This window comes from Mus caroli, chromosome 4, assembly GCF_900094665.2.
Source record: "Mus caroli chromosome 4, CAROLI_EIJ_v1.1, whole genome shotgun sequence".
NCBI lineage: Eukaryota > Metazoa > Chordata > Mammalia > Rodentia > Muridae > Mus > Mus caroli.
This window is the reverse complement of record NC_034573.1, coordinates 35,515,649-35,539,887: the sequence shown is the minus strand read 5'-3', so window position 1 is coordinate 35,539,887 and position 24,239 is coordinate 35,515,649. Positions and strand designations below refer to the sequence as shown.

General features: G+C 40.0%; 1 protein-coding gene across 1 annotated transcript in view; it reads left to right on the top strand.

Moving 5' to 3' along the window:
- Positions 1–24,239, top strand: part of Kif24 (kinesin family member 24) — a 71,485-nt gene that overhangs the window by 26,884 nt on the left and 20,362 nt on the right. The window contains exons 2-5 of the mRNA XM_021160365.2: positions 7,452–8,089; positions 13,103–13,286; positions 21,517–21,614; positions 22,442–22,657. Of these exons, the coding sequence (XP_021016024.1) occupies positions 7,476–8,089; positions 13,103–13,286; positions 21,517–21,614; positions 22,442–22,657 (1,112 nt within the window). The 5' untranslated portion in view covers positions 7,452–7,475. The remainder of the gene's footprint in view (positions 1–7,451; positions 8,090–13,102; positions 13,287–21,516; positions 21,615–22,441; positions 22,658–24,239) is intronic.

Below are 24,239 nucleotides of genomic sequence, written 5' to 3'. Positions count from 1 at the left end.
GTAGCCCTGGCTGTCCTGGCACTCACTTTGTAGACCAGGCTGGCCTCGAACTCAGACATCCGCCTGCCTCTGCCTCCCGAGTGCTGGGATTAAAGGCGTGCGCCACCACAGCCGGCTGAGACAGGGTTTCTCTATGTATAGCTTTAGCTTACCTGGAATTCACTCTGTAGACCAGCTGGTCTCAAACCTACAGAAATTCACTTGCTTCTGCATCTTTGAGTGTTGGGATTAAAGATGTGTGCCACCACTGCCTGGCATAACCTTGTTTTTATGTGGGTGTTGGAGATCCAAACTTAAGTCTTCATGCTTATACATCAAAACTTTATCCACTGAGCTGTCTATCCAGCTGTGAAATATGCTTTTTAAAAAATTAATTATAGGGTCATGGAGCTGGAGAGATAGCTCTGCGATTAAAGAGCATTTGCTGCTCTTGGGAAGTCCCAGGTTCAATTCCCAGCACCCACATGGTATCTCAGTAACTCCTTGGTAGCACATGTAACTCCAGTTCTAGGGGATCCAATGACATTTTGTGACCTCTGAGAGCATCAGGCACACACACATGATGTACAGATGCACATATAGGTAAAATAGTAATATACATAAAAATTGTAAATGGTTGATCAGTTTCAAATTTAAACACAAGCATAACACTAGGTCTTGCTTCGATAATGGAGACATCAGTGAAATACAAGTCACAATAGGAAAGAAAGTAACTACCAGCATTATTGCCATGTAATAGTCTACTTCTTTTGCTTATCCACTAGTACTACCCATTCCCCTTCCTGTAAGAGACTACTGTCATTACTTGCGCAATCTACCAAGGATATCTTATGCCTGATAAGCAAAGATAGAGTTCCATTTTGGATCAGTTAACTTTCTCTTTAACAAATGATGCCTGTATGAACTAGACTGTACTTAGCAATATATTGAAAAGCTTTTTCTTTCTTCAATAATTATTGGAGAGTTAAGTTTTGTAATTGCTTCATAGTATTATTACACTTGAAAGACAACTGTAATTTAGCTAGTCTTCATTGCTTTGCTCTTACCAATAGTGTATAATGACTTTGTACTTCTGTAATTTTACATTTATACACAGTAGCTGTGGGATGCTTCTAGAGCTAGGTAGTGGGTAGTTGCTGGATAGTGAATTTGCCTACAAAATTTATCTATTTATGTATTTATTTTATCTTAGTTTTTAGAGACAGGGTTTCTCTATTGTAGCCCTGGCTGTCTTACTTTGTAAACCAGGCTGGACTTGAATTCACAGAGATCTGCCTGCTTCTGCCTCCTGAGAGCTGGGATTAAAGGTATGTACCACTAGTCCTGGCTTAAAACTTTATTTTTATATCTATTTATTCATTGTGTGAGTGATATGTACAAATCACAATAGGAAAGACAGCAGCTAACACTTCTTGCTATGTAATGGCCGACTTCTATGTACACATATTATATGTGTACTATTTGTATGTGTGCATATACTTGTGATGAGCAGACACCAGTAGAGGACATCAGATGCCTCAGAATTGAAAATATTGGCATTTGAAGGTTGCCCAGTTTGTTATGTGGGTCCTGGGATCTAAACCCCATTGCCTGAAGAGCAATCACTGCTAACCTCTGAACAGTAGCTCCAGAGCCTAGCGCCTTGCTCATACTAAGCATGCACTCCACCACTGATGTCCCTCCGCAGCCTTTACCTTGGACTGTTTGACAGAGATAGATCAGTAAGTAAAATTGTCATCTGAGTAAAACTTTCAATGCATCTATCCCCCAAATCTGGAAGGTTATTTTGTTTGTTTGTTTTTTATTTTGTTTTGTGGCTCAGTGGTAGAGTTCAAATGTTTTTGCTTAAAGTTGCAGGAGTAATTCTGATGTTTGTTTCAGGTGTTAAAGAAGGGATGAACTTTTGTAAAATGGAATACAATTACAGAGAAGCATGTTAAATTTGAAAACAACAGAACGTAGGCTAACTGTAATGCTCATAAAAGTGGGATGGCGCCGGGCGGTGGTGGCACACGCCTTTAATCCCAGCACTTGGGAGGCAGAGGCAGGCGGATTTCTGAGTTCAAGGCCAGCCTGGTTCTCAGAGTGAGTTCCAGGACAGCCAGGGCTATACAGAGAAACCCAGTCTCGGGGGGGAAAAAAAAAAGTGGGATGGCAAAAAAAAAAAAAAGTGGGATGGCTGCAGCTGTGCTAGAAGAACTTCCATGGCTACTTTAATCTACATATTCAAATTACTGCTGTTTTAAAATTATTATATCTTTCTCTTCCCATGATATTATAGGTTATACAAGTGTTTCAAAATAAATGGTTTAGTCTCATTTACTTATTGGGAATGCAGTAGAGGCTGTGATTATCAGATTTGAACTGAGAAATGTTTGCTATGGCACCAAGGGAATTGATGTGCAAAATACAGAATCTTACGCCGCCTGGACATAGCACTAACAGTCTGTTCCCATGGATTAGCTGAGCCAAGTAGAGAGTGCAGCTGCTTAGTATTTACTTAAATCAAAACACTGAAGGTAGAATAAGTTCTATTCTATTCTTAAATGCTAGGTGGATAAAGTAGGAGAAATACAGAAGTAATAATAGCAATGGTAATAACTGCCAACACTTATTAAACATGGAACATTGAATGTGTCCTAGCCATTATGCTGGGTTTGTTTGTCTGTCACTCAGATGGGCCTCAGACTTGCTCACTAACCAAGAATATTTTGAACTTCTAATCTGCCTCTGTTTATCTCCCAAGTGTTAGGATTACAGGTCTAGTTACCAGGCCTAGAGTTTTGCAGTGCTTGGGAGCAAACCTAGGGGCTTTTTTTATGCATGTTAGTCAAGGATGATATAAACTGAGCCCCATCCCTCAACCTTTACTGGTATTTCTTTATTCAGTCAGAAGAATTTAGGGATTCTGTTGCCTTTTTTTCCTCTCCAGGGTCTTGAAGCAAGGTGTTATTTTATACTCCAAACCAACTTCAAACTTTGTATATAGCTCTGTTGCTAGGGCTGACCTCAAATTCATTGCAGCCCTCTCTCTGTTTAAGTGCTTGGACTACAGGTCTACACTACCAACCCACCCCACTTATCTTTGAGGGGTGGAGGGAGGTACACATACCCATGAAGGTGATAATGAGCGGATCTCTTAGTTGCTCTCCGCCTTTGTGTGTGTGTGTGTGTGTGTGTGTGTGTGTGTGTGTGTGTGTGAGAGAGAGAGAGAGAGAGAGAGAGAGGAAAGAGAGAGAGAGAGAGGAGAGAAGAGAGAGAGCGAGCGAGCTTTTCTTGAATCTGGCATAGGATCTTTCTGGAACTTTCAGACTCAGGCAGTCTGGCTGGCCAGAGCCTCCTATTTGCACCTGCCCAGCACCACAGTCACACACCACCATGCCTGCCTTTTCTTCATGTTTGTACGTGAGAAGATGCTTTACTGACTGAGCTGTCTTCCCCAGGCCCCAAATATCTTTAAACAAAGAAAAAACAGGGTCTCATAGCCCAGGCTGGCCTTGAGCTTGCAGTGATTCCCCTAGGCTCAGTGTTGGGATTTTAGATGCCCAGCTTCTGTGGCATCCTAATGCAAAGTGGAAAAACAGTGATCTTCTGGAAGCACACTAAGTGATTGTAGCTTGTTGCACACGTATGCCTCCTTTGTAGGGTTGTGTGATAATGAACAACTACACTGCCCAGAGCAGTGTCTGGGGTGTATTATACTAATGCTCAGGAAAGAAATACTAGATGTTGTTATGGTGTCAGAAGTTTTCAAATACACCATGTATTCCCTGGTAGGGGCCATCTCGTTCATGGTAGAAAAACACAGTGTCTTTCTAATAAAGACAGGTATTCTAGGTAAGGGAAAAGCCAGTAATAAAGGGATTGGTCATTTTAGTTTTGCTACTATGTAAGATGTTTGGAGGTAAAGTAATAGAAAAAAAAAAAAAAAAAAAAAGAAAACCAACCCCAAAACCCTACATCTAGAAATGAAAATCTCATTTTGGGGAAAAGCTCTTGATCTGTCTTGAAAAGATGGGTGTAGCACACACACAGCGACAAGTGATGAGAAGGACCTGGCATTCTTCATTGCTGGTAAGAATGAAAATAGTACAGCCAGCTTAAAAGGTAGCTTGGCAGTTTATTATAAAACTACACGTCTTATCATACAATCCAGTAATTATGCACCTTGACATTACATAACGGAGTTGAAAAGTATGTCCACATGAAAACTGCATTGGTATTTTTAGAAGCTTTATTCTTAATTACCCAAATAATAAGCATCCAAAATGTCCTTCATTAAGTGAACATAAATAAGCCAGGACACACTCACATGTGGAATGGGTTTTAGCAGTGAAAAGAAACAAGCTAACAAGCCATAAAAAGACTTGGAGGAAATCTAAATTATGATATGCAAAGGCCAGTCTAAAAGCTGACATGCCACATGCTTCCAGTGATATGATATTCTGGAGAAGGAGGATCTGTGGAGGCAGAACAAAGATACATGCCTTTAATTCCAACACCTGAGGAGGCCTTGGCAGGCAGATCTCTGTGAATTGGAGGTCAACTTAATCTACAATTGTGGGTTCCAGGACAGCCAGGGCTACACAGTGACCCCTGCCCCACTCTCCATCTGCCTCAGACAAAGAGATCATTAGTTACCATGAAGTCGGTGAGTGGGAAGGATGAGGAGACAGAGCACAGGAGTTTTGGGGCAATCAGACTTCCATGTGTTATTCACATAGAAAATACATGAATTGTTTATTCAAATTCACAAGTTCTCTAACACTAGATAAGAAATCTAACTATGCTGTAGGCTTTGGGTAATGATCTTTTATCAGTGTAGGTCCATTAGTGGAGAAAAGAGTACATGTGTGAGACTAGATATTTGGCAGATTTCTGTAACTTACTACTAAGTTTTTCTGTGAACCTAAAATAGCTCCAAAATCTTAACAAAGGACAAAGTTTCAGAAGTGAAATTGTAGTTACTGTTATGTAACAATCTAGCCCCAAACTTGGTAGCTCAAAACAATTGTCCTTTAATTTGCGCAAAGCTCTGAGTGTCAGTGATTTGGACCAAGCTTAGTAGTTCTTCACTTGATCTCACCCGTAGTCATTCCTATGGCTATAACTGTCCAGTGCAGTGGCTCTCAATCTCTGGGGTTCTCAGCCCCTTTCACATGGGTCACCTAAGATCATTGGAAAACACAGATATTTACATTACAATTCAGGACAGTAGCAAAATTAGTTATGTGGCAATAAAAATAATTTCATGGTCACCATTCCATAAGGAACTGTATTAAAGGGTGGCAGCATTAGGAAGGTTGGGAACCACAGCTCTTATGGCAGCCTTCCAGTTGGATAGTCTTAGGATGACTTCTCTTGCACATCTGGGTCTTTTGGCCATCAAAGTAGTAGTGGTAGTGCATGATCCTCCGGCTATTGGCTAGACTTCTTAACATGGCAGTAGAAGAATTCTCACAGCAGTAGAAGCTAAGGTGGCTCTCCAGCCTTTCATGGCAGTCTATTTCACTGTATTCTATTACCCAGAAGAAGTTAGAAGGAAGCCGAGCGTGGTGGTGCATGCCTTCAATCCCAGCACTCGGGAGGCAGAGNGGTCTACAAAGTGAGTTCCAGGACAGCCAGGGCTACACAGAGAAACCCTGTCTCGAAAAACCAAAAAAAAAAAAAAAAAAAAAAAAAAAAAGAAGAAGAAGAAGTTAGAAGGCCATTCTAGATGCTAAAGGAAGAGACTCTACCCTTGATGGAAGAACTGTAACAATTTTGCAGAGGGGAAACCTACTACTAACAGATGTCAGAGTCAGGATAGGGAGTGTTACTTGGACCCTTTGGTCTTTTGTTTTGCCTAATTATTCAAAGCTCCTTGGTTGTCCTTGTTTTCCTGTCGTTCACACACATACACACACACACAGAGTCTCTGTCTCTGTCTGTCTCTCTCTCAGAACAAAAATAAATTAAAATGAAAGCAATTTTTCAATAATTAATTGAGTTTTGAAAACTCTGAAGGATCAAACCATTTTGAAAAAGAGAATATAAGGGGCTAGAGCGATGACCCAGTGATTAAGAGCACTGGCTACTCTTCAAAAGAATCGGGGTTCAATTCTAAGCACCCACATGGCAGTTCACAACTCTAGTCTATAACTTCAGTAGAGATCCATTGCTCTTTTTTAGCCTCTGTGGGCATGTTAGAATACATGACGTGACATACATGCTGACAAAACACTCATCCACATAAAATAAGTAAACAATAATTTTGAAATTCTTTTTAAAAAGCTAGGCATGGTAGCTCATGCTTGTAATCCTAGTGATTGGGAAGTCAAGGCAGTAAGATTACACAAGCTTGAGGCCAATCTGAACTGCAGAGTCAATGCCAGACCAGGCTAGGCTATACAGGCTGTACAAACAAATAAGCAGAGGGCTGGGGAGACCACTCAGTGGTTAATAGTATGTACTGTTTTTCCAGAGGACTCATGTTTAGGTGCTAGCACCTCAGCTCCAGGGGGATAGAACACTGTTTTCTAGCCTCAGAGGGCACTACAGTCACACACTCACAAGAATAAAGATATTGATGAAATAGTTTAAAGTACAATTTAAGTTCTTTTTAATATCCTTAGGAACTTGAACTTGATTAATAGGAGTAATGGAGACCTACTCAGAATTCTGACTGTAATAGACAAAGATTTTGTATTAATTACCTCATCACCTGTTAGTGTTTAATTAAATTCCTAGTGTTTTAATGAAAGTCATTCAAATTTGCATCTGTAGTATTAATTTTCTAGGGAAATTATTTGATTGATATTTTGTTCGGGTAGACATCTGTGACCACCTTTTAGAATTATCTAAAATACTGAATGAGTTGATTCTGAATTGGTTGTTTTTACTTCTGTCTTACCAGGACACAGCAGATTAAAAAGGCATTTTTCTCTGAACTGTGTTCATTTATAATCTTTGAGGTTGCTATTTTATTCTGCTGTCTGTTCTGAAAGACTTCTTAGCCTTTGTTCATTAATCATAGGAAGCAGGTGTGCAACATGCCTTGCCCTTAAGTGGAACATCTAAAATTAGTCCTGCTACAATCAGTGGCTGGGAACAAAGTTTCCGCAGTGTATTACATGTGTTAAGCAGATACAATACTGCAAAGTTAGAAGAAACTGCCAAGCAGTAAGTAAGTGGTCTATGTTATGTCTGTGTGTCCATATATTTATTTAAATATATAATTAGGAAACCTTTTTATTAAACAGATGAATGAATCACAACTGTTAGTTCATATGCTCTATATAAAACCAGCTTTGCTTATAAACTATGCTGTTTATCCATTTCAGAAGAAAAATACCTAGGAAACTTGAGATTATAACAGTTTTTCTGCATATTTGTCTTGTTTAGCTTGTAAAGGAATTTGATCTGTTTCTATCTGTTTATGGATGACTCCTTTTTCTCTTTTTTTTCCTCAGGATTCATATAAACCTGGTCAGGAAATGGCATCCTGGTTATATGAGTGTCTTTGTGAGGCTGAGCTTGCACAGTATTATCCTCATTTTACTGCGCTTGGCCTTCAAAAAATCGATGAATTAGCCAAGGTTACAATGAAGGACTACTCCAGATTGGGAGTCCATGACATGAATGACCGCAAACGTCTTTTTCAGCTTATCAAAATCATTAAGATTATGCAGGAGGAAGATAAAGCCCTCAGTAGCCCAGAGCATCCTCTTCAGGCAAGCAGCCTGTACACCAAGCCTCGGGAGTTCAGATCTGGGCCCCGAAGACAACTGCATTTTGATTCTCCTTCTGCCAGCAAAGATACAATGGCCAACAATGAAACAGGCAGTTTATCCAACTTCTCTGTAGATGAGCAGAAGTCCACTTACCTGAAAGTGCTGGAACACATGCTACCAGATGATTCCCAGTACCAGACAAAAATAAGAGCCCCGGATGCCTCTGCTGCTGATGCTTACATGCAAACGGAAGCCAACACTCCGTTGTTTTCATCAAATTACTTTTCTCCACAACTGGGAAATTGTGATATTCCCGTGATTCAAAGAGTCTCTCATGTGTCAGGGTATAACTATGGAATTCCTCATTCTTGTGTCAGGTAATACTTTAATTTTATATTTTGGGAGAAATAGGGGAAGACAGCATAAGGCAAAGACAGATTGCTTCTTCGTGACCAGAGGAGTGCAAATACTCCAAATTCTTTTTTTAATTACGTATTTTCCTCATTTACATTTCCAATGCTATCCCAAAAGTCCCCATACCCTCCCCCCACCCCCCTACCCACCCACTCCCACTTTTTGGCCCTGGCGTTCCCCTGTACTGGGGCATATAAAGTTTGTACTGGGGCCTCTCTTTCCAGTGATGGCCGACTAGGCCATCTTTTGATACATATGCAGCTAGAGTCAAGAGCTCTGGGGTACTGGTTAGTTCATAATGTTGTTGCACCTATAGGAATACTCCAAATTCTTACTAAGTGGCTATAACATGTGGATGGTAGTTAGCAAGTTTTGCCTTAATCATCTCAATAAGTGGATAGAAGCAAATTTATAAGGAACTGGAATTTTCCAGATGACAAAAAGCCGATGTACATTGTTCATGTATATCAAACAGCTGCTACTTACCAGGGTCTACTGTAGTCCTCTAGCAGACCTGTTGCTATATTTCCTAGAGTGTAACTTGATAGCTTAGTGTACTCAAGAAAGCAGAGTAGTTAACCTGCTTTCTGCAGTGGAAAAAGAATCACACCATTTACGGGATTTTTTTTTTTAAAGCTTTCAAATTCATACCAGCCAGAAGATCTAGAGCTACTTAAGGCCAGAGAGCAGGTAGTTAAATTGAGTGGTTTTTCGAACAGTTAGGTCATCTGCATACATTGAAGCAGGAGCCTGATTCTGGCTGCAGGTTTGTTTTTTTTGTTTTTTGTTTTTTTTTTAAATCCAGCCCTGAAAAAACATATGACTTTTTTGGTGATTACAAAGAGTAAGACCTTTTGATGGCAATTAGAGGGTGTGAGTCAGAATGGCAGTAAGCTATTTTCACCTAGTGCTTCTAGATAGGATTTTAAATAAGATCCTTGAGAGGTGAAATACTGAATAATACCCAATGCTGAGTGATAGAGTAGAAAATATGTTCCTTTCAAATATATCACTTGTTACATTACTAAGAAAGACACACACACACACACCACACCACACCACACACACACACACACAGACACACCACACACACCACACACACACACACACACCCATACACACACACACATTTGGTTGGGGGTTTTTTTGTTGTTGTTTTTGTTTTTAGAGACAGAGTTCCTCTGAATAGCTTTGGCTGTTTTTTGTTTTATTGGTTTTTTAGTTTTTGGAGACAGGGTTTCTCTGTATAATCCTGGCTGTCCTGGAACTCACTTTGTAGACCAGGCTGGCCTTGAACTCAGAAATCCGCCTGCTTCTGCCTCCCGAGTGCTGTGATTAAAGGCATGCACTACCACGCCCGCTCAGCTTTGGCTGTCTTGAAACTCACTTTGTAGACTAGATGGGCTTTGAATGCACAGAGATCTGACTGCCTCTGCCTCCTCAGTGCTGGGATTAGGTGAAAGTACCAGTAGTCATGTGAAATACTTGTTCTAGCATAGAACAGAGAATTTAGAACTATTCTTCTTCTTTTAATTGTAGATTGTGGGGCTGGCGAGATGGCTCAGCAGGTAAGAGCACTGACTGCTCTTCCAAAGGTCCTGAGTTCAAATCCCAGTAACCACATGGTGGCTCACAACCACCTGTAAGGAGATCTGACACCCTCTTCTGGTGCATCTGAAGACAGCTGCAGTGTACTTATGTATAATAGTAAATAAATCTTTGGACCAGAGCAAGCAGGGACTGAGTTAGTGGAGTTGACCAGAGTGAGCAGGGCCAACCGGAGCAAGTGGGGTGGACTGGAGTGAGCAGAGCTCCTAAAAATTCAATTCCCAACAACCACATGAAGGCTCACAACCATCTGTACAGATACAGTGTAGTCACATACATAAAATAAATCTTGAATTGTAGATTGTAAATATGAACGGTAAAAGCAAACTTTCTTTTTTTCACTACTTTAGTTTTTTATTGAACAACACATAAAATATAAATTACAATTATTTATTAAAAATACTGCTTTTCAGTGCTTAACACATCATGACTTAGAATGAATATTTTAATTTAGACGTTGCCATTACATTTACTTTACAATATGAAGTAATAGCTATGACGTCTGACTCTAGGTATGAAGATAAGATATCTGGAGGCTTAGATGTTAGGGACAAGGTAAGAGATGACAGACAAACATAATCATTTGTGTCAGGCATGGCGGTACATGCAAACCCAGCATGCAGACAAGACAGACAAGAGGCTGATGAGCTCAAGCCACAGAGAACCACAGAGAAATGCCCTGTCTCAAAAACAGACGAACCAAAAAGTACCCACTAGGAAAAGAACACACTTTCCTCTTTGCCTTTTGAACTTAAAAATTCAAACCACAGGCCTTTTGTCCATGAGACTCATCCTGGAATCCCTGTACAACTCTAAAAATGACTGGCTGGGGATAGCAGTACAGGGGTATTCCTAGCACTGTGGATACTCAAGAAACAATGCAAAACCTCGTCTCAGAGCCTCACAAATAAAAATGAAAAGGACTAAGCATTTTCTGTCCTCTTTGAATAGCTTCCTATGGTTTGGTGTTAATACTAAACATCTGCGGGGAGGCTATCGGGACTTTCGGATAGCATTTGAAATGTAAGTAAAGAAAATATCTAATAAAAAATACTAAACATCTAAAGATTTTGACCCAACACCCTTGTTCAAATGAGAATAAAACATTAAAAAGTAGATTTTATAAAGGATCAGATAATAATATGAAATCAAAAGGTAGACTAGATTCCAAAATAATAAGTTAAAATACTCTATTTTTTTTCTTGTGAAAAATTAAGTGCATATGCAAAAGAAGGGAACACCAAATCCTCCCGGGCTTGTCACCGAGTGCCATGCCTCAGATGGGGCATTAGGTCGTGTGCTAACCGAAATAATCAGATGTGCTTCTAGATGCTTAAGACCATGCACTGTGAATATTGAAAAGTTTGTTTGTTTGTTATAAAAACTAATTTAGATCCTGGCAAAAAATAATTTTCCAGCCACTTAGAAGGCTCAGAAAATCAGAATTTATTTGAAACAGTTATATCAGTATTTAATTTTGTATTAAAGTTTTTGCAAATTTTGTATATCTGCTATTAAATTTTTAAGGGACTGTGAAATACATGTTCAAGTGTAAAGGAGAGGCGATTTATTGCTAATTTATTCTTTACACAGACCAGACTTAGTTAACCCTGAGCAAAGTAGCCTGCATTCAAAAGTCTTACTTTCAGTGTGAAATGGATGTTTTCTTTTAAACCTAATTTAGAGAAGTTTCTATGTAAGTGGTTGGTTCTTAGATATACCACACAAGTCTCAGCAGGTAAAGCTTGTGGAAGGCGATGGGGGTTGAATAACTCACTGAGACCAGTGAAAGACTGCACCGAATAGGAGACTGAGCCAGGAGTGGACAGGATCAGTCATAGAATGGCTCTGAGAAGAAATATATGGTTATATTCTAAGGAATGAATAAACTCATATCGGGGAGAAGCAATAAAGAAGTAAGTGGAGCTGGGGAGATAGTGCAGTCAATAAAATGTTTGCCGTGTAAACAAAAGGACGAATTCAATCCCCAGCATACACACACACACACACACACACACACACATACACACACAAGAAGCCAGTGCAGTAATGTGTGCTTGTAATTCCAGCACTGAGAAGGTAGACAGTGGATCTCTGATGCTTGCCCTAGATTCCAGTAAAAAATTCTGTCTCAGAAAACAAGGCAGTCCTGTCCTGAGGAGAACCACACCTAATGTCCCCTGGCCTCTGCACACATAAGTGCACATACACAAGAAAGAAGTAACAAGACTCAGGGAGGGGCTGAGCGTATCTGTGAGGTATAGGAGGTAAAGTACACTGAAACCTCCCACCTAATTTGAAACACTTAGTTTCAATCCAATAGGATTCAAAGAGAAAGGGATGTAGGGTCTGGGGATGTCATTCAGTTGGTAGAGTGCTTATTTAACATGCCCCAAACCTTGGATTTACTCCCTAGCATCAGATAAACTGGTCTGATGGAATATACCTGTGACCCCAGCCTGATTTACAAGAGACTCTGTCTCAAAACAGTCAAGCATTCTTCAAACAAGAATTTTGATTAATAATCAAGAAAAATGTTAAGTGTGCAAGAATTGAATTGAAAGGGAACAAAAGATATATGGATTTGAATTTTGGAAAGGCCTTGGTGTCTTAGTAGCAGAATATAGGTAGATTTTGGTGACCAAACAACTGGAGTTCAGGGGCCACAAAGAGCACTAGGAGCCAAACACACACATCTCAAAGCTAAAATAACTGAGATTTGGTTTCTAGCTGCCGCCTCCTTCCTTCTTTCCTTCTTTCCTTCCTTCCTTCCTTCCTTCCTTCCTTCCTTCCTTCCTTCCTTCCTTCCACCTTTCCATCCTCCTTTTTCTTCTCTTCTCCTCCTTCTCTACCTCTTCCTCTTCCTCCTCCTCCTCCCCCTCCTCTTTGATAGGGCAGAGGATAAGGTGGTGTAGGTCAGAGATGAAACCAGAGGTTAGCTAGTAAAAACTTTCTCATTGCTGACCGTTATTGTGGAATTATTTGCATGGCATATAGGTGGCATAGGCCTGTAATCCCAGCACATGGGAGGTAGAGCCAAGAGGCACTACAGTCTAGCCTTCACTACAATAGTGAGTCCTGTCCCAGAATTTGGGTTTGATGGTACATACCTATAGTCCCAGCACTCCGGAAGCTAGGGTAAAAAGTCAGGGCCAGCCTGAGCTACATAGCAAGTTCTATACCAGTTTGAGCTACAAAGTGAAACCCTATCTCAAAACAAAACCAACAAACCAAACAAACAAAAAACACAATTATATTAAAAAACCCCAAGTATATTAAAGATACTCAAAATGTACTGACACTTTGACCATTTAAGTAATTAAATCCTTTTTCTTAAAAATTAAAGTCTATTTGTAAACATATATCAGGCAGATCACCTCAGAGAATCCTTGGACTGAAATGGAGAAAATCAGAGTTTGTGTTCGAAAACGGCCTTTAGGTGTAAGGGAAGTACGTCGTGGAGAAGTTAATATTATCACTGTAGAAGATAAAGAAACCCTGCTCGTACATGAGAAAAAAGAAGCAGTTGACCTTACTCAGTATATTCTTCAGGTAGGACTGTTCACTTGCTGTCTCAAACTAATATTATCAGGTGTGTCAGTTTCTTACTTTATGTTTAAATTGTGGTTCTAAAATCCAGTTTCTGGTTCATATAATCATATTTTATGGTTCTTTGTTTGCTTGCTTGAATGATTATTTATTTTGAGATAGGATCTCACCCTTGCTAGAACTAAAAGAGATCCAACTATCTCTGCCCCCCGAATGCTGGGACTAATGGCATGTGCCACTGAGCCCAACTCTCGATTTTTATTCTAAGCTATTGATACCTCGCTCATTCATTCTTTAAAAGTGTAGTGGGATTATGATATACATTGTTAGAAAACCATAATTCCTGCTTTATGCAATGAAGCTCTACCATATATTCACTTAGCATGTTTATGTGAATTAGTAAAATCAAGGGTACAGATGAGAGAATAAAAAGAATTTGAGCAGTAGTTATTGGTGACCAGTTGTTGAGACTGATGGTTATATGCCTGGTCTCCTTTTCCCCCTGCATTTTGGAATATGAATGTTTTGGGGGTTTTGTTTGAGACAGAGTGTTCTCTCTGTGTAGCTCTGACTGTCCTGGAACTCGCTCTGTAAACCAGGTGGGCCTTAGGTTCAGAGGTCTGCCAGCCTCTGCCTCCTGAATTCTGTGATTAAAGGTGTGAGCTGCCTGTTTGCTTTTGAGTCAGAATATCACTATATAGCCTTGACTGGACTAGAACTTGCTGTTTAGCCCAGGCTGGCCTTAATGCACAAAAATCTACCTGCCTCTTCCTCCCCTAGAATTAAAGGCATATGTCAACTGAACTTTTTTTGTTTGTTTGTTTTTTTCAAGACAAGGTTTCTCTGTGTAGCCCTGGCTGTCCTGGAACTCACTCTGTAGACCAGGCTGGCCTCGAACTCAGAAATCCGCCTGCCTCTGCCTCCCGAGTGCTGGGATTAAAGGCGTGCACCACCACGCCCGGCTNTTTTTTTTTTTTTTTTAACTTCACTATGTAGCCCTGATTGTCCTGGAATTTGTTAGGCATACCAGGCTAGACTTGAACTTGCAGCTGTCCTCCTGCCTCTTTCTCCCAAGTACCGGGATCACAGACATGTGCTTTCCATGCTCAGCAGGGAATGCCAATTTATCACTCTGCTGAGTGTGAGTTTTAAGGCAAGGTATGACTGTAGTCCAGGCTGAACTGGAACTTGCTGTAGCTCAAACTGGCCTTGAATTCATGACTTTTCTGATTGAGCATCGTGAGTGCTGTCACAGGCATATACCAGTATGCCTAGGTCTTGGGTGAGTATGACTCTTCTATTTAATTATGGATAACATATTTTCACATTTAACTTAGAAGGGTTTAATTAAATACCGCTCAGATACATAAAAAATTTAAACTACAAAAAAAGTTTGGTGTTGAAAAGGACTTATTCCAAGTTAGCAAATACCCATGCACTACTTCTAATAGAGAAGCAACAAACTCCACAAATGAAAGGAAATCATATGATCATAGTATGTTCAGAGTTTGGAGTCTTAGGGGCTAGGGAACTGGCTACACAAGCATAAGGAGCTGAGTTCAAATTCCAGCCCCCACGTAACAAGCTGTGTGTTGTGGCAGATAGCTGTAACCCAGCCGCTGGAGATGGAAAGAGACAGACGGGCTTTTTGGCCAGTCTAGCCAATTGATGAACCTCGGGTCTAGTGAAAGATCCTGTTTCAAAAAGAATGAGATTCCGAGTGATACAGATGCCCAGTGTCAGTCTCTGGCCTTCACGTCTGCACGCACAGGTGTGTACTTACATGTTGTATGCGTACACACAGAGTTCGGAACCCAGAGTCTCCTTTACTTTGAATCTACCTTCTTAGTCTGCCTTAAAAACACTCATTGAACATTAACTCTTTCTCTTGTTCAGTTACAAAATGCAGTGACTGGGAACAAGAGAAATGTGGTGATCAATAGGCTGTGCTAGCAATTCACTTAGTCAGCTGCGATATTATTCTATTGCAGTAAATCTTTTCACACTGAAGTCAAATTGTTGAAACTTACCCCTTCTTTCAAACTTGCATTGTTCTTACAAAAATTGAGTTTCACAGTGGCATCTAGAGTAATCCAATAGTCTTCCTATGGGCAATATATTACTAGGGCACTGTACAGCCAACCCAATCATTTTAACAGCTTCATTGATTGTTGATCAATGCACAGTCTATTAGGTTTCAGTGGAAGATACTTACTTTGAAGATAGTCTAAATGATCAATTAGCTGTAAGGCTAGTTAGTTTCGTGGTTGCTATAGCCATCGTAATAGCTGTGTCCAATCATCATCTACCCAAAGCCTCCTTAATGATGCTTCAGTCACAGCAATTCCCTCCAGGACGCATCATACTATCTTTTGTATTTTTCCATTATCCCCAAACACAATAACCTTACTCCTTTGTCATTGCCATTGATCAATATTTATTGACTATCCATAGATTCCATGGCATTTTCTCTGCTGTTGAACTTTGGACCTCTGCTCTCATAGGTCAGAGTCCTTATTTGTCAATTCTACGATATAAAAATACCACTTTTTCCTTTCTTTAAAAGAAGTCTGTATTGAACTTGATGCTAAATAAAAGTGATCCCAGATCTTTAGTTTTTATTTTGAAACTTGCTCAGGGAGTAAAACTGAAAATTTGTCTATGTAGTTAAATAACCTATCTTTTTCCAATCAAGTATGTCCACCACATACCAGTTAAAAATTGTATGCGAACACAACAACTCAAAAAAACAAAATGAATTATTTTTTCTAAATTATTCTTTTTTGTTTTTCTTTCTTCTTTGTTTCATTTGATTGTTTTGTTTTACTTTTACATTCCATCCCTGCCAAATACTGGAAATTCAATCCAGAGCCTCATTTGTGCTAGGAAAATATTTTACCACTGAACTGCATCCCAAGCTCTACCCTACTTTCCAATTTAAAAAAGAGGTGCATTCATCCATTCCTTTGTTTATTGAGAGAACGCATCACTACTTAGTCTGCTGGCGTGGTATTTCCTCTGAAGCCCAGGTTATACACTTGTGATCCTCTTGCTTTGGCAACTCAAGTTCAAAGATTACAGGGGAGTACTACCATGCTTAGCTAGTCTTTTACATTTCTACAGGGCTCTAGAGTTGGCTCAGAGGTTAGGAGTACTTACTGTTCTTCCAGAGGATTTGAGTTGAGTCCTAACACCTATGTTAGGTACCTCACAACTATTTGTAAGGCCAGTTCCAGGGGATCCAACACCCTCTTCTGGCTTGGGTGAACATCTGGACATATGCGTACACATCATCATTGTAGCCGGGCGTGGTGTGGTGGCACATGCCTTTAATCCCAGCACTCGGAAGGCAGAGGTAGGCGGATTTCTGAGTTCAAGGCCAGCCTGATCTACAGAGTGAGTTCCAGGACAGCCAGGGCTACACAGAGAAACCCTGTCTCGAAAAACAAACAAACAAACAAACAAATAAATAAATAAATTTGAAAGGGAACTCCACGATTCACAGGATCAGCAGGATTATTTTGGTTTTGGTGTTAAGCCATGGTCTCACTATATAGCTCTGGCTGGCTTGGAACTTACCGTGTACATCAGGCTCACCTGGAACTCACAAGATCCACCTGTCTCTGCCCTCAGGTGCTGGGATTAAAGGTGTGTGCCACCATGCCTGACAGGGCTGTCTTTAATTTCGTGAGACAAAAAGGAATGCATGCTTTCCAGAAAGGCACTTCTTGTGGTTCATTGGTTAGGTCTTTACCAGAAGGTGGGTAGGGGACAAAATAGGATATTATCATGTAGCCCTGACTGGACTAGAGGTCATTATGTAGAACAAACTGACCTCACACTCACAGAGATCTGCTTGCCCCTCCCTCCCAAGTGCTGAGATTAAAAAATATGTGCTACCATGCCTGGCCCTGGTTGGTTGATTTTTAAGACAGCCAGTACTGATTTAAACTTGTGATTCTCTTGCCTCAGTGTCTCCAGTGCTGGAACTGGGTATGCGTACCCTGTTCCTGGCTTAGTTCCAATTATTTGAATTTATAAAAAATTGTACTGTATAACTCAAAAAGTTAACAGGGGCTGTCTCTAAGTGCAATAATTTACAGTTTAGTTTTCTTCCTGTTTTCTGTATTTTCAAATGTTATCAATAATTTGGTTGGGACAGAAACTCTACATAGTCCAGGCTGTCGAAGAACTCACCATGTAGACCAGGCTGGCCTTGACTTAAAGAGCTCCACCCAGGGGCTTAGCGATTAAGAGCACTGACTGCTCTTCCAGAGGTCCTGAGTTCAAATGTCAGCAACCACATGGTGGCTACAACTGTCCATAATGAGATCTGATGCCCTCTTCTGGTGTGTCTGAATACAGCTACAATGTACTTAGATATAATAAATAAATCTTTGGGCCAGAGCGAGCAGGGCCAACAAACAAAAACAAAAACAAACAAACAAAAGCTTCACCTGCCTCTGCCTCCCCAGCCATTCCTGGCTAAATTGTCTCATTTTTATATTGATATTTTTAAATATAAAGATAGGACAGATGTTGCATAGGTATATTTTGATCACTTTCTTTGGTCTCATATTTAACTGTAAAGCAGGGGAATGAATGGATCTGGAAAATATATTAATGTGGTAGCCCAGACTCAGAAAGACAAGCAGCATACATATATTCTCTCTCTGGTTTTAGTATGTGTGCTGTTGAAGCAAGAGGTGTATCTTGTCTCTCATATGTACATGTTAGTGTTTAATTTTTATATATGGGGTAGCTAGAACTAAAAGGGGAGAAGGCATGAAGACATAGATGCCTAGTAGAGATGAAAGCAGAGAGATGGGAAAGGAGAGAGGAAGGAGGATAATTAAAAATGATGTTGACAGACAGCTGAGGAGTGAGTCACTGAAGACAAGTGTTGGGGTTTCTTCTGGAGACGGTAAATCTGTTCTAGAAGTAGATCGTGCTGATCGTTGCATGGCCCTTTGTGTATACTAAAAATGTATATTTTGAATGAAAAGTGATATGGTTGACATTTCACATGATTCTGACTTCTCATACACCAGAAAAATTTACCTACAATGTGTTGTTTGCTCCTCTGCTGTGTAACAAACTGGTTTCACATGGAAGCAAATTCAGGTTTCTACTCCTGCATAAGAGTTTGTTTCAAAAAAAAAAAAAAAAAAAAAAAAAGAGTTTGTTTCTCTCTGGATTTAATTCATTCACAATCCTTTGTGTATTGTATAATTAAAGTATAACTTTTAATTTAAGGAAAATATGTTGAAAATGCCATAATAAAACTATTATTTTGTGTGCTGATTAAAAATTAACCAGCAAAAACATGAATGCTAAAAACACTTCCTATGGGAGCCAGGGAGATGACTCCGTGAGTGAGCATCTTGCTGGACGAGTATGAGGACCTGAGTCAAAAGCTGCCTGACTGTATACACTCAACCCTACTGGGGCTGTGACAGCCAGATCCCTGGAGTTCATTCCAGCCAACCTAGAAATGGCAGTGTGAAACTCGGACTCAAGGCAGTAAGGTCAAGAGTGGTAGAGGAACATAGCTGATGTCCTCCTCTGGCCTCTGTATAGGCACTTCCATGTATACAACTCTCACCATCCCCAACACACACACACACACACACACACACAGAGGGGCGGGGGTGTGTTGAACTGCTAGTGGTGTACCTAAGATGACCTTGAATTCCTGATCCTCTTGGTTCTACCTCCCAAGTGCTGGGATTATAGGCATGGGCAGCCAAACCACTCCTGCTTTTACTCCATGTTAGGGACTGAAGCCTTGTGGTTTATGCATGCAAAGCAAGCATTCTCCCAAAGGAACTACATATCCAGCCAGATTGTTTTATCATTCTTTAGATTCATTCTCTAACATTCCAATGTTTGGTGACTTTGTAAATGGTAAACTTGGCTCTGTGATCTCAGTTTCTTCTCAAATGACCTAATTTCCATTCCAATGTAATGTAATAGTACATAAAAGGCCATTGAACCCGGGAAAGAGTGAGCCAAATTAAATTTGCCAAAGTGCAGTTTTCTGGATCTATATATGCAGTTATCTAATTGAATAAATAGAGCAGGCTCAAAATGAGGGAGGAGATAGGTCCTTAATCTCACTCATTGTGTGATAACTGCCATTCTGCTATAGTCAGCTTTAACTTACTAAACTTTCTTACTCAGGTATAGGTAGTTATGTCACCATCATAGTAAACCTCTAAGTTATGCAAAAAAATACAGCTTTTGAGTTATTGCTTTGCAGATCCAGTGTAATGAGATCTTATCTCTTTCTCAGATTACCCTGATTTTTTTTGTTTGTAGCCCTTCTGTCATATCCAGTCATTTGCCTTTTTCTTTTTGTTTTGTTTTGTTTTGTTTTCCCATTGTTGTCACCTAATTTGACCCTTCCCATTTTACCAATGAGTGACTGGACTCTAGTCACAATCTAGTCTCATTGTGAACTCAGATTAGTCTTGCAGTGAAACAGCTTAGATCATCCTCTCCTTTGTAAAATTCTTTACTGTATCCTCATTGTTTCTGAATTGTTTCTTCTGACTCTTTCCAGGACTCCTAGCACTTAATCCTAGCTCTGTATTCTAGCACTGTATCTATCACTCCTCCGTTTACCAGAGTCCTGTATTTCAGTCATGCTGGATGTTTGCTGTTTTCCTACACAGAAACTAGTTAATTCCTTGTGCTTTATTTCTTTGACGTTTTGCTTATACTTTGTCTGTCTGTATCTTTCTCCCTCCTCCCATCTCTACCTCTCACACCACCACATCCAATCTCATATTTTCTTTCCCAAGAAGAAAAAAATGTGTTTCCATTGAATTATATCCTCCCTCCACTACTACACAAGACTTTACTAGAAGGGACTTGAGGAAAGGGGTATACAGAAACTCTACTTTCTGTTCAGTTTTTCTAAAATTGCTCAAAAACTTATTGTTAGAATAAAAACAGGGCTTGACGTACAGTTCTGTTGGTAGAGTGCTTTCATGAGACTCTGGGTTTAGTCCATAATACCACATAAACCAGGCAGGGCAGTACATTTATGTCATTCCAGCACTTAGGAGGCAGAGGCAGGAGAAGCAGAAGTTCAAGGTCATGCATCCTTGGTTGTATAACTTCCGAGTCAACTTAGGACACATAAGACCATGTCTCAAAATAATAACGATAATCAAACAGATCCATTAAAACAAAAAATGTGACTTTCCCTATAGCTAAACACTTAATAACTCCAACTCAAATTATCAGGAGACACTGAGGCGGCGCACAGTACCACAGCTGTTAGGGTGCATACTCATTTATTTCACCTTTCTCTTAAAGTTCTGCTCAGCACCTTCAGGAGTGGGGTGGGATAATTCTTTGCCTTTGGGCTCCTTCAAGCTCCTGTTACAGTGTACACACACCAGCTAACAGTGAATGTTTACGCAACTACAAGTTAAGCTATGGAACCTTCAGAATGAAAGTTGATCCCTAGAATTCAAAAGTTGATCCTTAGAATTCACCCAACTTTTCATATAAATTGATTGGCCTTGCCAAGTCTGTAAGATAATCCTTATAGAATTAATTTACTTTCCCAGACTGTACTGGCTAGTTTTGTGTCAACTTGACACAGCTGGAGTTATCACAGAGAAAGGAGCTTCAGTTGAGGAAATGCCTCCACAAGATCCAGCTGTAAGGCATTTTCTCAATTAGTGATCAAGGGGGAAAGGCCCCTTTGTGGGTGGAACCATCCTTGGGCTTGCAGTCTTAGGTTCTATAAGAGAGCAGGCTGAGCAAGCCAAATGAAGCAAGCCAGTAAAGAACATCCCTCCATGGCCTCTGCATCAGCTCCTGCTTCCTGACCTGCTTGAGTTCCAGTCCTGACTTCCTTCAGTGATGAACAGTAATGTGTAAATGTAAGCTGAATAAACCCCTTCCTCCCCAACTGCTTCTTGGTCATGATGTTTGTGCAGGAATAGAAACCCTGACTAAGACACCAGACCCAATTATATTGATCGGTTTACCTCCCTAAGAGAGAACAAAAGTTCTCAGTGGAAGAGCATGTGCTGTGGAGGTGGAAAGCAGAAGGGGACAGTCCTTTAACAGTTACTGGTTATTCGTTTCTCTGAGTTTGTCGGTCAGTTACTGCCTATTGCTTAGAAATGTGTTTAGCCTTTCCCATGTGTTAATAAAATAGTGATGGTGAAAATGCACATGTATTGCTATAAAAATCAAGTTTATTTTTCAGCATGTTTTTTATTTTGATGAAGTCTTTGGTGAGGCATGCAGCAATCAAGATGTATACCTGAAGACTGCTCACCCCCTCATTCAGCATATTTTCAACGGGTGAGCCAAATTGATTGCTTCTCTTACCTCTAGTTTTCTATTCTGTGAACTCCATTCATATATGAATGCCTTTGTAGCTCTTTTGAATTAAATAGGAATTTATGCTATAACCTAATAAACTTAAACTGTTCTAGATTCATTTGATTTACTAAACATTGAGAAATTTGCAACAAAATTTCCTTTTACCCTGGAAATAGTGTCTGTTTCCTGGCTAAATAAAAACTCTCAATAGCTTAATTTTATATCTTCAGAATAAAAGATGTAAGAGTTTGTATTTAGCTTGAACTTTGAAATTTCTAAGCATTTGGAAGACTGAGGTGGGAAAATAGACACAAGTTCAAGGTCAACTTGGTCTACATGGTGAGCTCCAAGGGCCTAGGCTAGCCTGTACTGCAGTGAGAGCTGTCACAAAATAACAAAAGTAAAACACAGATGCAAAGGAAAAAAGAGACAAAATCTCTAGAATACATCAAAGCATCTTATGTGGTAAGTGCTTGTTGGTGTGTGTGTGTGTGCGCGTGTGCGTGCGCACGTGCGCACGCATACTGGGAATTGAACTCACTGCTTCCTGCTACAGACAGCTATATATACTCTAGCTCAAGTGATCTTCAAAGTCCTTATTTTCTCATATTGTTGTATTATGTTGTATATCAGTTCTGTAAAATAATTCCTTTAAGAAAACATATTTTGGGTTGGGGATGTTTTTAAGTTTGAATAATAAGGATTCTTCCAGGATTCTTTTTTCTTCCTGACTTGTCATTAAACTTCTCTATGTAAATTATCGTTCTTTAAATATTTATAAATAATTCTAATTATTCTTCCCCTAGAGGAAGTGCCACTTGCTTTGCATATGGACAAACAGGTGCGGGGAAAACCTATACCATGATAGGAACTCATCAAAACCCAGGATTGTATGCTCTGGCTGCCAAAGATATCTTCAGGCAGCTGAAAGTATCCCAGTCAAGAAGGAATCTCTTTGTGTGGATCAGCTTCTATGAGATCTACTGTGGACAACTTTATGACCTCCTAAATAGAAGAAAACGGTACTAGATAAGAGTGAGAAAGAAGCCTTTGGTCTGTACATTACTGTTGGAGCCGGAGCTCCACAGAATCCCTTTGATCACATGACTTTAATGAGAGGCATGGAGTGATGTTTCTTCTCCCTCTTTCCCTTTTCTGTGTTGAGCTGTCTGGCTTATAGTCTTGTCTAGTATAAAAGTTGTTGTTTTGCCTGGGCAGCCTTGAACTTGTGATCATCCTGACTCAGCTTCCCAAGTGATGGAATTAAAGATTTTTGTCACTATGCCTAGCTTGGATACATAGTATTTAGAGTGTTAATTCAGCTAGAAAAAACTGTTAATTAGCCATCTACTAAGACCTTTCCAGTGCTGAGGGTTGAACCTAGAGCCTTATACACGCTTTGGAAGTCTTCTGCCTCAGAACTACATCTCCAGTTCTGCTAATTTTTTTTTTTTTTTAAAAAAAAGTATTATAGCATCTATCAAGACTCCTCCTCTTTTTTTTTTTTTTTTTTTTTTTTTTTTGGTTTTCCGAGACAGGGTTTCTCTGTGTAGCCCTGGCTGTCCTGGAACGCACTTTGTAGACCAGGCTGGCCTCGAACTCAGAAATCCGCCTGCCTCTGCCTCCCGAGTGCTGGGATTAAAGGCGTGCGCCACCACGCCCGGCTCTCCTCCTCTTTTTTACCTGTGAAAAAGATAACTTTCAGAAAGTCAGGAAATCAACATGTATTTAAATATTTTCCCTTTAAATAATGTTAGCATAAACTTAATGACAGTTTTCTGAAACTGGCAAAAAATAAGTCTTTTTCTACACATTCAACCTTGTAAAAATATTTATTTTTATTTTATGTATGTGGGTCTTTTGCCTGCATGTATGTCTTTGTGTGCAACAGGAACTCCTAAGTAATACACTATGAAAGACCCACACTTACTCTGTAAGGTCTTATGCTGTGGGGCCTGTTTGTTTTTCTATCTGGTTAGACTTTCTGCGGTTTCTGTAAAATGCTGTCCCTGTTGATACTTTTTCATATATTTGCGTATATATATTTAAATATATTTATTTATTTATTTATTTATTTATTATGTCTAAGTACACTGTAGCTGTCTTCACACATACCAGAAGAGGGCGTCAGATCTCATTACAGATGGTTGTGCGCCACCATGTGGTTGCTGGGATTTGAACTCAGGACCTCTGGAAAATCAGTCAGTGCTCTTACCCACTGAGCCATCTCTCCAGCCCCCTATTATATTTTCCCTTATGCTTTTGAATAAGATATTTTGCAAGTGAGATATGGCAGCTCATACCTTTAATCTCAGCACTTGGAAGGCAGAGACACAAAGGCAAGTTTGAGGCTATCCTGATTTATATAGTGAGTTAGTTCCAAGCTAGTCTGGACTGTACACTAAAACTCTGTTTTGGGGTGTTTGTTTGTTTAAAAAAAAACTAAACTAAAAAGGACTGTAAGGTGCTTAGTTGGTGAAGGTGCCTGCCAGTCTGGGTTTCACCGCTAACCACATGGTATAATAGTGGGCTCCTCCTAAGTGCTGGGTGTCCTGTGTGCTAAGTTCCCTCCCCACTCCCTCCCCCCTCCCTGCCCCCCTGCCC